Genomic DNA, 17,230 nt, shown 5'->3' with positions numbered 1-17,230 from the left:
TTAAAAAAAATTACCTGTAATATTATTTATTTATACTATTTTTGCAAAGAACTTCTCGAAAAGACTGATTATTTGTTACATTGCCAATTTTTAATTGTATAAGCACAGAAGGGTAGTGTTTAACCGAAAGAAATATTCCTCTACAACTCTGGCACTAATAGCCATTTTCTAGCTTCAGAGTAGTACAAGGCATATTCACATATTTTCATGAACTCTGTTCCTTCTTCATCTTTGCAAAGTAGAGCATGATCTTTGTCCAATATTTGCTAGTTTGTCACTCATCCATTCTCTTGTGTCCCCCCAAGATTCTTTCCTGGGTCCTCTACTGTGTTTACCCTCTCTCAGTGACCTCATCAGCTCTCCCAGGTTCAATTAGCTCTCCACAGATAACTTCCAAACCTATACACCTAGCCTTTATCTCATTCTTGAATTCCAGTCATTCACTACCAAATACCTGATGGGCTTCTCCCTCAGATGTCCCATTAACATTTCAAATTTAACATGTCCAAAATGGAACTCATTTTCTTCCCTCCATAAAGTGATTCCTCCTCCAAACTTCCAGTGTGCATCCCTGGAGCCATCTTTAACTCTTTTCTGTCCTTCACCTTCTCCCCTAAAAAAAAAAAAATCCAATCATGTGTCTAGTCTTGTGGATTCTACCCCTGTAACATTTCAAAATCAGTAACCTCACCACTCACACCACCACTTTCTTGGTTCAAGCCTCCATTATCTCTTTCCTGGACTATTGCAACAGCCTCCCAAATTGTTCTTCCTACTTCTAGTCTTTTCCTTCTGAAACCCATCCTCCTCACATCTGTCAAATTGATATTCTTAAAACACAGAGAGGCAGTATCGGACAGTGGATAGAAAGCTGTTCTCAGAATCAGGAAGGCATGAATTTAAGTATGGCCTCTGATTCTGATTGGTTACATGACCCTGGGTTTTGATTTAAGATTTACACTGGGAAAGGAAGTTCCTCATGAGGAACTCCCAACACCAATTAAATTACTGGTTCAGTTAAAAAATAAAAGACTTAGATGTGACTATGTCACTTCTCTGCTCAAAAAATGATCATTGGTTCCGTATTGTTTGTAAGGTAAAATATAACTCCCTTACTCTGACAGTTAAAGCCCTTCACTTAACCCTCCAGACACATATATTTCTCCCCTTCATGCACTCTGTATTCCATCCAGACTGGTCTACTAATTCTTCCATCATCTCTATGTTACAGAGCCTGCTTCTTTGGCTTTGCTCAGGCTGTCCTCCATGCCTATGTCATCCTCACCTCTGTCTCTTAGACACAATCCTTACCGTCCTTTAAGGCTCAAATTGTGTTATCTCTCAACCAAAAATTTTCCAGACTCCCTATTTATATATTCTCTCTCTTCCTCTTTCCTTCTGTCTCTCTCCTTTTTTGTCTCTCTCCCCTTTCTTCCTCCTCCTCCTCTGTCTCCTCCTCCTCCTTCTCCTCCTTCTCCTTCTCCTTCTTTCTTCTTCTTCTTTCTTCTTCTTCTTCTTCTTCTTCTTCTTCTTCTTCTTCTTCTTCTTCTTCTTCTTCTTCTTCTTCTTCTTCTTCTTCTTCTTCTTCTTCTTCTCTGTCTCTGTCTCTCTGTCTCTAAACTATCTGATACCGACTTCTTTGAGTTCCTCACCATCCCCACCCAGTCATGTCAGCTTCTGGAGGGCAGGAGGGGCTGTTCGGTTTTTCTTGGGATGACCAGCACTTAGCACAGTGCCTTGCACATAGTAGCTAATTAAATTTTTGTTGAATTAAATTTCACAAGGCTAACCAGCTCTATAGCCTTGACTGGAGCCTCACAGTGGATGGAGCAGCTTTCTTCTTTCCTTGCTTCTGCCCAAGAACATCCTATTTTTCGCTGGGTTGGGTAGCAAGAAAACCTAGAGAACAGGTACCTAGATTTTCCTTTCCTTGCATTTTTTTTTATAGAAATCTCCAAGTCCCAGAATGACATGACTTCTGACAAACATCTTCTAACAACCAATTACAGGGAGGGTATGGACCGGAAGGAGAGGAGGAGCCAATCTGACACTGCCATCAACTTGACAACCAGGGTACAAGCAAATAACCCAAGTCCATCTGGGATTCCATGGGCTACTCTGAGAACTTAGTTTTCTTAGGGATTGGTGTAGACTCTGGGGCAGCTAGGTGGCACAGTGGAGAGCATGGGTCCTGGAGTCAGGAAGATTCATCTTTGTGAGTTCAAATCTGGCCTCAGACACTTATTAGCTGTGTGACCCTGGGCAAGTCACTTAACCCTGCTTGCCTCAGTTTCCTCATCTGCAAAATTATCTAAAGAAGCAAATGGCAAACCATGCCAGTATCTTTGCCAAGAAAACCAAAACACGGGATCACAAAAATGATGGAAAAGTGAATAACAACAACAAATACTCTTAAGTTGTTTTATATCACTTGGCCTCTTTGGCAGTCTGGGGAAGCCTAATTGCCTACATTAGTAACTAGAAGAAATGCTAAATTTCAGTTAGAGGTCAGATATAATTCCCCCATTCAAATCCACAGACTCCCTGAAATCTACCTATGGATTCCAGTTTAAGAATCCCAGGAGAGAAAGGCGACTGAGAACATTCCTTGTGATGGCCATGATAGGTCAATTAAATCTCACTACATTGAAACAGGATGATATTTGCTTCAATGACCTTCCATCTTATTTTGGCTTTGAATTTAGGTTTTTTTTAATGGCAAAACTAAGTGAACTGAAAAAATAATGAAAAGCTCTTATTTGGGAGATGTTGAGAAATTAAAGATTAAAATTCAGAATGGATTTAGAATCCAGGTAGGAAAAGGGAAAAAAGTCAATCTAATGTGGAAACCATGTGTTCTCTTGTGTTGCTGTTTGGGAATGTCAGTGACCTGGATTAGAATTCTGCCTCAAATATTTACTAGTTGTATGACCCTGGGTAAGAGACTTAACCTCGATGAGCCTTATACTACTCATCTATAAATTGGGGATAATGACAGTGCCTCCCTCATAGAGCTGTTTGAGAATCAAATGATATGAGATGGACACTTTGCAAACTTTAAAGTGCTATCTAAATATGAGCAGACACCATCATCCTCATCATTACCACAGTGATTTCATGTTTAGAAAGGCTTCTAACAAAGCAAAACAAATTTGATAGGATGCCAGAGTCAGAAGGGAAATAAAAGACTGTATGGTCCAATTTGTAAATGAACAAAATCCCCCTCTGTAGCACACCAGAGGTGTGGTCACGTAGTATTTTTTGAGAATCTCCAGTGATGGGGAACTCTCTACCTCCCCAGATGCCTCATTCTACTTTGGGGTAGCTCTAATGATTAGGAAGTTGCTCCTTCCACAAACCCAAATCTTCCTTCCTGCCACTTAGAACCACTGCTCCTCATTCTGCGCTCTGGGTCCAAATGGAACAATTAATCCACAGCCCTTCGAGTACTGGAAACCTACCAAGATCCCCTGCCAGATGCCTCCCAAGTCTTCTCTTCTCCAGGCTAAACCTCCCAATTTCCTTCAGTGCAAGTAAGTCTAGATTCACATCTGCCTTCATCTCTGGCTAAAGGAGTGAAGAACACAGGAGGGCACTGATGATGCAGACTGGTGCTCGTGCCAGACTGTTGGAGAGACAAACTCTCCTGGCAACTAAATCAAAAGAAATATCTCACCCAAACCTGCCTTTCAGAGAAAGCAAAAAGTTCAACCCTCTCCCAGGGTTTTATGGCTCAAAGTTTGCCAACAAGAAAAAAAAACAGAACAAAACAACTTAACCTTAACTTTTTAATGGGTCACTTGCATTTTTATCCCAGTAGTAGATTTTCTTTCATTAGTTGCTTCCCTCCGACAAAGAAATAAAACCTTACAGATAGATGCCACAGTGATACTTTGGATGGGAGATACAATGAAGAGGTTTGCATATAGGTGGTATTCTAGTGTCTTATTTGACTAAACCAAAGTGAAAATAATTCCCTGCTCCTGTCCTTTGAGCTGAAGGAGCCCAGATAGAGGAGGACAATTTCAAATAATGAGGTGCAGTGAAGCAAATCTTGCTCTCTGTAGTCTGAGCACCTCTTCTCCTGGAACAGGGGCCATGTAACCTTTTTTGAGGAAACTCAGTGTTCATGCTTCAAGAGGCAGATAATAATAAAAACCAATATTTAGATAGCATTTTAAGTGCTTTAAAGGCCTAAGTCTCATAACAACCCTGGGATATAAGTGTTTTATACATATACATATATGTGTGTATGTGTGTGTGTGTGTGTGTGTGTGTGTGTGTATACACATATATATATAAAATTTTCATTCCCATTTTATAGATGAGGAAGCTGAGACTAAGGAAAGTAAGTGACTTGCCTGGGATCATAAAGCTAGAAAATGCCAAGGGTGGGATTTGAACCTGATATCAAGTCCAGAATTCTGTCCACATTATGCTGGACCACCTCAAAGACAAATGGATTCCTGCATATCAGAAGGGGAAAGGGGTCTGTCAGGTAGAATATAGATTGAAGTCCTAAATATTGGCAAATCACAGCACATGTATTTATAAACATTTGTTATAATAGTAACAAGGCCCAACCAATGGCCAAATACTGGGTAATAGTTGGGGCAATTTATGGAAATGACTTGGTGTGCCTTGAGATAGTTGTGGTCATGCAGAAGGCTTAGCAGGAACCCTGAAACACTAGCCAGTTAGGTTAATGATTCACCGTTGATTGGGTTAGCACACCATCCGGTAATAGAACTGCTTCTATAAATCTAAGTGATAAATGAAGGAGCATATGATTGCAGATCAGATCTACTAAAAGCCATCGCAACGGCTTGACTAAGAAGACAGTGGCATGATGGGTGAGCCTTTGTATTCTGGCACAACATCATGTAAAGATATGTGGGAACAAATGTGAAAAATTAATACCTTCCTTAATGGAAATGCTTTGGTGCAGTTGGTGCTTATCGTTAAGTTATGTGAAATGGATTGAAGACATGAATACTTTTATCATGCACCAGTATGACATCATGACGAAACTGGAAACATCAGTTAAAGGCAAAGGTTCCATATGATTTTTGTCAATGATAACCCCAGCTTGATGTTACATTATAACATGCAGATCAATGCAGAACAACTTAGATTAAACATAGATTTAAAAAGTGTGGAAACTGAGGAGCCACTTAAATCTGAAGAGGAAAAAGCTGAAGAATACTTGAATGCATTTGATGTCCAAACTTAACAGAATCTCCAATCAATACTGAAAAGAACTGAGTTTGACTTTCAAAGCAAACAAGGAATTGTATCAAAAAAAATCCCATCAATGGATGACATCAAGTTTATGACTCCTTGGAAAGCAGATTAAACAGCTTCTTCATCTCATGGAAACTTTCTTCAACAACATCAAGATGTCATTTTGGCTTCACAAGTGTAAAATTCTTCATGTTTACCAAGGCAGAAAAGACTCTAAATTTGAATCTAGAAAATGATGGCAATAGATACAATACCTCAGTCTTCTCTAGACAAGACATATTAAACATAAGGTTATCAAGGAGAAAGGTGAAGTCCATTAACAGCAATTAATACCAATGCTATACTGTTGTGGGTATATATATACATATACATACATATATATATATATATATATATATACATATACATATACATACATATATATGTATGTATATATATACATATATATACACATATACATATACATACATATATATGTATGTATATATATATATATATATATATATGTATATATATGACATAGTAAAATAACAAGGGTCTAGAGGGTATCCAAACAAAAACCTCTACAATGTTAATAAAATTATCCAACACAGATATGGAAAGATCAAACATTTCTCTTTCCAAAAGGAAGAAGAGGATTAACAGATGTTCACTGAGCACATAGAAAACATGTTAAAAATTTTACAGAAATGTTTTTTGGAACAAACGGACTTCACAAGGCAATACTGAAGTCTGAGAAAAGGTATATTGCACTGGTTTCACTGAATATAACTAAAATTGGTTTCACTCTGGATGACCAAAATGCAAGAATAGAATTTAAAAGTGCTTTATGAGTTGCATTGATATGAACTCAGACAACAATCTATCAACAATGAAGTATTGAACAAAAGCCTGAGTCTTGGAGATTTATTCACAAATGTTGGGTAATATGATAGTGATTGAGGATCAGGTCATTGCGATCAGAAATTATTGAAAGATTATCCTAGAGAGTCCAGACTTTTAGATCATTGCAGAATAATAGTATGATAGTGACTTGTTCCAGGTCTCTTTCTATCTGAAATCCATCAAGCAATATAATAAGAATGTTTTTTTCATTAATTGAAATAATAGATTTTAGCATATAAAATGCTAACAATTTCTAAGCTACGTATAATGAAAAGCTTTCAAAATATAGAGACCTGAGGCAAAGTCAACATGGTAAAGTAAGAGGGAGAAATTCACCCACCAAATCTTCTTCATAAAGATCTAGAAAACTAACCAGACCAAATTCTAATCAATAAATCCAAGGAAAAGTAACAGTGCATTATTTTTCCAGGGCAGGAAGACTTAGGGAGTCAGACACAGAGGTCTGAGGACACTGGGGACAGGGTCTAGCCAGGACTGTGTTGTTTCAGAACCTTCTAGAACCCAGTGACAGAGAGAGAGAGAGAGAGAGAGAGAGAGAGAGAGAGAGAGAGAGAGAGAGAGAGAGAGAGAGAGACAGACAGACAGACAGACAGACAGACAGAGAGCAGAGAGACAGAGACAGAGAGAGAGAGAGAGACAGAGAGACAGAGAGAGAGAGAGAGAGAGAGAGAGAGAGAGAGAGAGAGAGAGAGAGAGAGAGAGAGAGAGAGAGAGAGAGAGAGAGAGAGAGAGAGCGCTGAGAGTGGGCACTAGAGTAGGGGACACTGATGCAGGAGGAGATCCCAGAGAATTCCTGAATTAGCACAGGCTGTAGGAATGTCTACCAGCTGGAAGCTCTATTACTCACTACCCAGTTCTGGGTCACAGATTCACAGCAAAGACAAGGGACCCAAGGGAACAGTCTCTCCTGGGGTCCTATCTGCATACTGAGCGAGTTCCAGGAAATATAGAGACTTAAGGGAAGATGTCAGAGCCACAGAGTGGAGAACATATTACCCCCACCATCCTTTCTGCAATTGGAGTTTTCTCAAAGATGGTTTCAATGAGCCTACAGAAGAAGAGCTTACATCCTAGTACTTTCATTCAATTACAAAAAGCAGCTATTTTATGCATCTGTGCAAAAGTCCACAGAATATTAAATTTAAAAGAATAGCAAAATAGAGACCTATTTTTGGGCCACTTTTACCCAAACTCCATTGAAAAAGATAAGAATGGAGTGATTAATAATTAGTTTCCATTCATATTTTCATGTCACTTCATGATTTTTGCATTCATAGCATGTTTTGCGATGGGTCCAATTCTCAGCATCTGAAAGTTTGTCTTTCGAAATTATGATCCTGATGCCTTCAGCAATGTGAACATGTTGCTGAAAATCAAATACAATATTGTTTTAACATATACTAGCCTAGGTATTATTTATTGTTATAAGAGAGGGCTGTCTTTTTGGAATAGGAGCATTGTCAAAGATATGTAAAAGTGCTACATGAAAGGGCCCTGGTGCCCCCTACCCCAGAACAGGTCTGGTGAGTCATAATGGAGGAAGGTCACAAGACAAAAACATAGTGAGCAGTTGTCAATATTCATTAATCAAGCAATAGAGACTGCTCTGTTTCACCCCCTGCCCAGGCCACTTTTATATTCAGACAATGTCCACATCTTACCTATTCTGTGAGTATCCTCATATCCCTACCCATAAAATGGGGAGATAACTGTGTTGAAGAATAGATTAGCAAAGCAGTTGTAAAGCAGATTACATGTGGACACAAAATGTTTTATAAATGCTAAATAATTATCATTTGGGCTAAAATGCAACTAGTGCACCTTTATTAATATCACACTCACACAGGTCCTTTCATTGAAGAATCTTGAAACATCTCACCAAAATTAATTGTAAGTCACAGTATCCCTGCGAGGTATGTACATTGGTGTCCACTTTCCAGCTGGGTAAACAAAAGCACAGAAATTTTGAGCCACCTGCCAAAGGTTACTCTGTGAATTAGAGATAATAACTGGGAAAGGTAGACCAATATTCATCACCTTCACTCACTTTCTCAATCACTAGAAGCCACATACACATTCTAAGATGTGAATTCAAGATGATCACCAATACACGTCAGTCTAGATTCTCCAGTGGACTCATCCTTCTATTTTTCTTTGAAATGTGATCTTCATTTTAAAGAGATGGTAGGGAATGTGGCCAGGTAATGCAGTACTTGAGATGCTCAAGGATGTACAATAGAATATCAAAAATACATATGATTAGAATCTTCCAAGTCCATATAACTCAATATTGCCTGACTCCTAAGGTCCTTTCTTTTCACTTGCTGCCCACAGATTAAAGGCAGAACAGCAAATAGAAATGGGGATAGGAAAGGGACTGATACTAAGCTTCATGGAAGTTGAGACTCAGAGGGAAGTGAATTGCCCAAGATCACACAGTGATCACACAGTGGCAAAGACAGAATTTAAATTTCAGTCCCTTGAGTATGAAACCAATGTTCTTTCCACTATACCATCTGTCAATTAATCATTTTGTTAGGCTTATGAGATGGGTTGTACCAGTAGATTGTGATTTATCGATGACTCAGAGAACTTTAGTGGACAATCCAAGTCTTGTTTTTCTTGAGATATTGTCCAGTGTTCATTTCACAAAGAAACATTAAGATGGCGGCTCAAGGAGGGAGAGGGTCAGTGTTGACTATTGTTCCTGATCTTCTTGCTTCCATGACTACCTCTAAAGTCTACCTTTATATGGAAAAGTCTCAAATCTATGTTGATTGCTATTAGAGGATAGAGATTTTATTAAAATCAAATAATTTTTTATCAATATTCTACAATATATTTAGACTAATAATGACCTTTTCTCAGTTTTCATCCCTCCTCACCTCTCTTCTACATAATAATGATAATAATAACAGTAACAACAGCATTTATATAACACTTTAAAGCTTGCAAAGAGCTTTACGTGTTAACTCATTTTGACACTGCATTTGACACTGTTGACCAACATGCTCCCGTGTCTGGGCTTTTGGGAGACTGCTCTCTTTCGGTTCTCCTGTCTGACTAGTCTTTCAGTCTCCTTTGCTGTCTCAGCATCCATTGTGAATGTCTGCCAATGCTCTACCTTGGGCGCTATCCTCTTTTGTTATACTCATGTGGTGACCTCATGGGATCCCCTGGGGTTAATGATGATTTGTCCACAGATGATTCATGGAGCTATTCGTCTAGCCCAAGTCTTTTCCTGGTGAACTCCAGTCTTGCATCACTAACTGCCTAATGGAAATTTTAGAGGTGGGATTTGAACCCAGGTCTTACTGACTTCACGTCCAGCTCTCTATCCACTGTACCACACTGCCTCTCTGAGAGATAAAATTTTCAGAGAATCATCAAATTCTTTATTTTTAATGTGATTTTTATCAGGTAGCTAATGTCCTCTATTACCACTGTATCTGGCCTCTATAATGCTCTTATTAATTCAACATCTTATTTCCTCTATCTTAGTAGATGGTTTATAGACACTCCCAATGATTCCCCTATTTGCTACTTTCTAAGATATTTATTATTACCACATTGATGAACAGGTTGTACATAGTATATACATAGTGCGTGTTTTCCTGTGCTCACCAAACATTTGAACAAAAGCAAACAGGTAGGTGAACCATATGATCAGTGATTTTTTTTTCTTTTTCAGACTGTCAGCGTAACAGATCATCTTAAACTCGTCAACCAAGAGGATGATGAAAACTTTATTAATCCCATTTTGGAGCAAGAAAATATTTTACCCACTTCTTCTCATAGCATCATGTTCTCTGGTGGCATCAAACGTGTGAGTTTTGATTTAAGGTGGTTGGCATGTGACATATGAATAGCATAACAGTGTCAAGCTGAAGTTGGGATGCAGGGGATATAATTGGGTTGTGACCTCATATATAGACTGAATGAAACCTAGAAGTCAGTACTTTCTTTCAGTCAGAATGAATAAACAACTTTCCCATGCTTTTCCATGCCATATCAGTAGGAAGTGACTAAGATGAGAAGATCTGGGTCCTAGCCACGGCTCTGACATTTACTAACCATGTAACTTTAAGTAAGTGGCTTAACTTTTCTTAATCTTGTCTCTAGAAAGGGCAATAATAATGATAACACCTAACACCAACGTTTTAATGAGTTTGCATTGTATTATATTAGGACTAGAAGGTGTTAAAACTTTAATAAAGTATTGACCATTGTGGGATGCCCACTTGTCATAGTGTGGGTGAAGTAGTACCAGATAATGACTATAATAATGATAATGATAATCCCAAAGATGCTTCCAGTGAACCTATAGAAGGTGAGCTTAAATCCCAATACATAAATTACAAAAAACCAGTCATTTCATTCCCCTGTACAATGCCTCACCAAACACTAAATATTAAAGAATAATGTCAGGCGAGTGACTTATCCCAAGACCATTTCTGGCTGATCTCTGTTGAAAAGGGAGAGCAAGATAGCAGTATCTGACCTTTACATAGCTATTTGGCAGGATTCTAGATGCTCTGAGTTCAAATGTGCCCTGAGACACTTATGACTTGTGTGACCCTAAGCAAGTCACTTAACCTCTGCCTGCATCAGTTTCATCAGCAAAATGGAAATAATAATTGCACTTACCTCCCAGGGTTGTTGTGAGGCTCAAGTGAAATAATATTTATAATGTGCTTAGCACAGTGCCAACCACATAGTAGGTATTAAATAAATGTTTGTTCGCCTTTAAGCTTTGCAAAGCATTTGACTTATGTTTTCTCCTTTGACCTTTACAGCAATCCCATGAGACAGGCAATATAGTTATTATTATGCTCATTTTACAGATAAGGAAACTGAGGCTCACAGAGGTTAGCCAACTTGCCTATGGTTCCATAGCTAGTTAAGTACTAGAAGAGAGATTTTCAGTTTGTTTCAAGATTAGCAGCCATGTGGCATCACCAGGATAACACTGGAGTTAAAAAGATAGGGTTGTATGTCTGCTTGGTATTGTTGAAAGTATTATGCAATTCCCAAAATGTATTCTAGACCATTCTCTTCCAACTATTCCATTCTGAACTCAGCTCATTGTCGATATGGAGTACCTACCCGAATTATACAGTATGTCCTCAAAATCTTACTGCGGTTTGAAGCTAGTAAAGCTTAAAGCTTAAAATTATACTATGTGAGCACAGTTCAAACTGTGGTAGCATCAATTAATTTGGACAGGTTATTAAGCTTTTGGATAGAAACATTGATTAGAAGTTTGTTGGAACCGAGTACCACATGAGTGACTTTTCAGGATCCTTGAGGGGAGGAGGAAAACTATTTTTATTTGTTTAATCATTTAATCACCCCAGAAACATTAAGTACCAACTAGATGTAATTAAATCTCTGCCTAATTCCCAAATATATTTATATCCTCTTCTTTAAAAAATCAATCGAAAAATATCCTACCTGAACGTTTTCATATAATTCACATTTTCCTCTCTCTGTGTACTATTTTTTCCACCTCTGTCTCCTTCCTCCACGTTGGGACTCTGCCCTGGGCTAGGAATGAACTAGCAGTGAGTGAAAACTCATCTCAACCACTGTATATAGCCAGATCCACACCCTATTTCTCATCACACCCAGCCAGCTGTGAGGAAACCTAGACCTACCCAGCATGAACATCTTTCCATTTCTACCATCCACCCCTTTCCATGTCTGGCTCTTACTCTGAGAGTGATAATCAAATCAATACTACCATTGTTACCGGAAAAGTTATGACAATCTTGTGCCCAATGGCTCCTTCCAAGATCTCTGTGGCTGTGTAGAACAAAAGTACCTTCCCTGGACTCTGCTGTTCTGTACATACTGTGTCCACCTATTAGAATGTAAGCATCCTGTTGGTCAAGGACTGTCTGACATTTGTTTTCACATCCCCAGTCCTTAGCACAGTTCTTGACACATGCTACTTGCTTTAAATAATGCTTGTTGGTTGATTGATGGAGAAAATATTCTGGCTGGCTGAATTTACCAGCAAAAAATGTACAGCTCAGAGCCCCTGACTAGTTTCAGAAAATCAGCATTCTAATTACTTAGAGAGATCAGTGAACGCCAAGTTGTGATGGTGTGCGTGTGGTTGTCGTGTGGTATTTTTTGTCACAATATTTTATGTTGAGAGAGGATGTCTGCTGAGGTCCAGAGATTACCCTCTGTATTTAATATATTTACAGTATGGCTTTGTAAAATCTCGTTTGGATTCAGTAAACTTCTTTACTCCAGCCATATTGAAGTGCTTGGGGATATCTGATTGGAGGAAGCGGGTGAAGGTGCATTAAAGTGTTTGTATTAGTCTATAATGCGGCTCAAATTGCTGCTAAGCCCATCCCCAGCATGTACCCAGCTGGGGAGATGCTATGAAATCAGATTCAACCCAGTGCTGAAGATTTATAATAGCTGCCATCCTGACAGCAAGCTGCTTAGGAAGCATTTATATTTTTCCAAGCAGACGAGGCTGATGTGATGTCCATTTTTGATACAAGGTTACTATGCATTGTTGTTGCATTTCTAGTCTTCACATTTCTTAGTGGCTATGATTTCCTATTGCAGAGGTAGGATTTGCACAGTGGCTGCTGCTAGATTTAGAGTTGGGAACACCTGGATTCAAATGCTGCCTTATTAGCTGTGTGTCCCTGGGCAAATTCCTTAATTACTCTGAGCCTCAGGTGACTCTCGAAAACGATAAGGTATAGAGAGAGATCACAGATGAAATCACCAGGTCTTGACAGATTCCTTTTCATTAAGGTTTTTTCCAACTTCTAACTTTCCTTCTTTAAACAGAAAAGTATATATGTGGGGGTGGAAGGCAAGGTGGAGATGAATGTGAGGAGGTATTGCATAGATTTTGAAAGTAATAATAATAGCTAGGATTCATATAGAGCTTTAAGGTTTGCAAAGCACTTTACACATATTTCATTTGATCTTAACAACACATCTGTGAGGTAAGTGCTATTACTATCATCCCCATTTTACAGATGAAAAAACCAAGGCGAGGAGAGATTAAATGACTCATCCAAGGTGTCACAGCTAGCAAGTGTCTGAGGCAGAACTGAAACTCAGGTCTGTCTGACTCCAAATCCTGCATTCTATCTACTGGGTCATCTAGCTGCCAATAAGGAGTATCATATGCAGTAACTTCTTGGGACGTCCTCTCTTCCCCAACCCCTGGAAGTCATTAGCATGAATTCTTAATAGGCTGTAGACAGTCTTTTTTTTTTTGTCATTGTGCAGTATTCTATCCAGCCTGAGAGAGCTTATTACTGTAAACAACTGAGGGCAATCTTAGCTGCCACTTCATTTTTTATGTAGCATATTGTGGCATGCTCTGTTCTGTGTAGGAAGAGGGTAGAACCAGAAAACCTGGAGGCGTGTTTAGGTTGTGACATTTAAGAATTCGAATTGCTGGAATTAGTACCACTGACCACAGGACCCCCGGGGGGCAGCATGTGCTCATACTTAGCAGCTTGTATTTACCTTGGTTTAATAACCAAAGCAGCTGTGCTGAAATCCATCCCATATGTCATGCTTATTTGCAGATTTTAACCCAATACAACTGATATGATATGGCAGTGAGTTATAGCGGCTGAGGGAAATGAGGAAGCCTAGGATAATTCTAAGGTTGCAAACCTGGGTAATTTGAAGGATGGTGGTGCTATCCTAGGAAACAGGGAATTCTGAAGGAATTGGATTTGGGGGGAATCCAATGAGTTCATTTTAGACATACTGAGTTTGAGATGCCAATGGAGAAGAGTTGGGGGAAGATGTCGAGCAATTAGTTCATAATGTGGAACTAGTGTTCAGGAGAGAAATTAGACATATAGATTTGGGAACCATCTTCATAGAGCTGATCATTGAATCCAAGGGAACTGATGAGAATTCCAAGGAAGAGGGTAGAGAGAAAGAAGGAAAGGATGGCATGGGGCAATCCGTGCTAAGAGGTCAGAAGGCATGATGACCCAACAAAGGAAAATCTTGAGATAACTAGAAGAACCAGGAAAGATCAATGTCACAAATTCAAAGGGAGGAGAGAATATACAGGAGCAAGGATAGCCAACAGCAGCAAAAAATACAGAAGGCTAGAAGAGGCTTAGAACTGGGAAAAGATCCCCAAATTTAGCAGTAAAGTGATCCTTGGTAACCTTGTCTGAATGGAGCAGTTTCAGTTGAATGATGTGGTCAGAAACAAGACTGTAAAAGGTTGAGAAGCATATGCATGTGTTATGACCACAACTGAAAAGAAAAAACATTAAAAATAAATTAATAATGGGCAGTGAGGAAGTGGAGGAAGTGTGTATAGACAATTATTTCTGAGAGATTGGTAATGGAAGGGAGAAGAGATAAGTGACAGTACTTTGGCAAGATCAAAGGAATACTTCTTAGCAATGGGATAAACCTGAGCATGTCTGGTAGCAGTAGGAAAGGAGCCAGCCAGGAGTTAAGATGAGAGTGAAAATGAAGGAGAGAAGAGGGAATGATCAGTGGGGCAAGCTCCTGGTAGGGATGAGAAGGTACGTGATTGAAAGTAAAAATAGAGGGTTGGAAGGAGACGGCAGTGACGGTTGTGGTGGCAGAGAGGGGCTGGTGACAGGATGTTGGTGTTAGCGTTAGGAGATCTGTACATCCCCAGCTGATGCAACAGTCAGCCATCCAAATTCAAAAACCTGCTGGTGCCTGGAAAACATTCAGCATTTATCTGTACTGAAAACCTTTGCACCAAACAAAAGTTATGACTATTGTGAGACTGCACCTGGGGATGTTCACTTTGTTAGAGGAAATTTTGATGAGAATCTGAATTATCCAGAACTGTTGGGCAGTTCAAAATCGGTTTGATCCTTGGACATCAAATTATTCCATGGGGTGATATGGCCAGCTTAGCATTGCTGCAAAGGCAGTTTGATGTTAACATTCTCATTTCAGGACACACACACACACACACACACACACACACACACACACATATTTCAGGCCTTTGAACATGAAAATCAATTCTACTTTCATCCACGATTTGCCACCAGAGGCTATAATGCTCTGGAAACAAACACCATCCCTTCATTTGTATTGATGGATATCCAGGCTTTTACAGTTGTCACTTATGTGTACCAGCTAATTGGAGATGATGTGAAAGTAGACAAATTGAATATTTTTTAAATTAAATTTTTTTTTGGCTAGGCAATGGGATTAAGTGACTTGCCCAGAGTCACACAGCTAGTAAGTGTCAAGTGTCTGAGGCTGGATTTGAACTCAGGTCTTCCTGACTTTAGGGTCAGTGCTCTATCCACTGTGCCACCTAGCTGCCCCTGACAAATTGAATATTAAAAATCCTAGAACAGGCCTGTCTTGCTGATCTTCTTTGTCCCATTTCCTTGTTCAAATCAAGTAATTAAGTATTCAGAAGCAACCCAAACCATGACATTTTTAAAGTATTATGCATTAAAAACCAACATCTATTTAGTGATACAGAATTTGCTACAAGCTTATTGTAAACTATTAGAATGAATTTAGCTTATAGGACATGATTTCTAAGGGATACCTTGTACCACATGGTAAATGGATGTATATAAAAAAAAGCTCTCTAAATATATTCAGTTTTAGTGTTTGTTATTAACATAATGCTTGAATAGAAGAGTTCCAGACTGCCTCATTGTATACACTACCCTCTTTTTTACTCTGTAATAAACACCTTTCATGCCAACTCCTTCATTGGCCAAATCTACCTCAGAGACAGGAGTAAAGGAAGAAAGAATGGATGAAAACGCAGAAGGGTTTTGAGGTGTGGAGTACGGGCTATAAGATAGCGCGACTTCAATTTTCTTAGTAAAGTAGCAGGCAAGCGCATTTGCTGAGGGAGAAGGGCCTGAAGGTGGCATGGGGGGCTTGAGGAGTGAAGAGAAGAACTGGAGCTGCTGTTAGAGAGCGAGGCATTGATGTGCATCACTGAGCTCCCAGCTGAGATGAGACAGCCTGAACTGATAGTATACCTACTTGATACTATTACATGCTTTATTCTAACAGCATCGAGAAGCTTGGGAGAAGGAGCAGAGAATGGGTGATCCAGGTTGGGGATGATGCAGGGCTGAACATTAGCAGGGCATGTATGGTGGAAGGACAAGGGGACAAAGGGATAGAGGATGGAAGACCCTAACATTGTTTAACCATACATTGAATGGGATTGAGACTGGCAAGGGTTGAAAGAGGATTCAAAGCAGGGGTTACGGACTGATGAGCAGAGAGAACAGGGAGGGATATAGGATATCATGGGGAGGATTAGTCAATCAGTCAATGAACATTTATTAAGCTCCTGCTATGTGTCAGATACTGTGCTAAGCACTGGGGGTACAAAGAAAGGTAAAATACAATCCTTGCTCTCCAGAAGCTCACAATCTAATGGGGGAGACAGTACGCAAACAATTATGTATAAATAAGCTGTACACAGGAGAAATTGGTGGTAATTAACAGAAGGAAAGCACTAGAATTAAAGGGGATTGAGAAAGAGTTCCTTATAGAAGGTGGGATTTTAGCTGAGACTAAACCAGGGAAGATATGAGGGGGATCATTCCAGGCAAAGGAGACAGACAGTGGAAAGGCCCAGATGGAACATCTTATTCAAGGGCCAGCAAGAAGACCCGTGTCTCTGGATTGCAGAGTAAAGGCAGAGCATGAGGTGTACGAAGCAAGGAAAGGTGAGGGAGGACAGGTTATAAAGAGCTTTGAACTGGGAGGGGATAGGGAGCCACTGGAGTGTATTGAGAATGAAGATAACATAGTCAGAACTGAACTTTAGGAAGACCATTCTGGTAGCTTGAGTGGAGGATGGGCTGAAGAGGGGAGGGATTTGTGGCAGGGAGACCAACTAGCAATAGGCTAGACATGAGGGCCTTCATCAGGATGGTGGCAGTATCAAAAGAGAGAAGGGAACATATCCAAGAGATATTACAATGGTAAAAACCTTGGCAACAGATTGGCTACGGGGAAATGGGGTGAGAGAGTGAAGAGTCAAGAGTGATACCTGGTAACTGGGAGGACGGCAGTACCCTCGACA

General features: G+C 39.6%; 1 protein-coding gene and 1 pseudogene across 1 annotated transcript in view; both read left to right on the top strand.

The window, feature by feature from the left end:
- The window catches only part of SYTL3 (synaptotagmin like 3), a 93,725-nt gene that overhangs the window by 64,345 nt on the left and 12,150 nt on the right, over nucleotides 1-17,230 (top strand). The window contains exons 8-9 of the mRNA XM_020986706.2: nucleotides 1,949-2,073; nucleotides 9,842-9,976. Of these exons, the coding sequence (XP_020842365.1) occupies nucleotides 1,949-2,073; nucleotides 9,842-9,976 (260 nt within the window). The remainder of the gene's footprint in view (nucleotides 1-1,948; nucleotides 2,074-9,841; nucleotides 9,977-17,230) is intronic.
- LOC110208594 (vacuolar protein sorting-associated protein 29-like) lies at nucleotides 14,337-15,308 on the top strand (annotated as a pseudogene).

The sequence above is a fragment of the Phascolarctos cinereus genome, unplaced genomic scaffold (genome assembly GCF_003287225.1).
Source record: "Phascolarctos cinereus isolate Bilbo 61053 unplaced genomic scaffold, phaCin_HiC Scaffold_5;HRSCAF=322, whole genome shotgun sequence".
NCBI lineage: Eukaryota > Metazoa > Chordata > Mammalia > Diprotodontia > Phascolarctidae > Phascolarctos > Phascolarctos cinereus.
The sequence above is the reverse complement of the archived record's forward strand: the minus strand, read 5'-3'. Positions and strand labels throughout refer to the sequence as shown.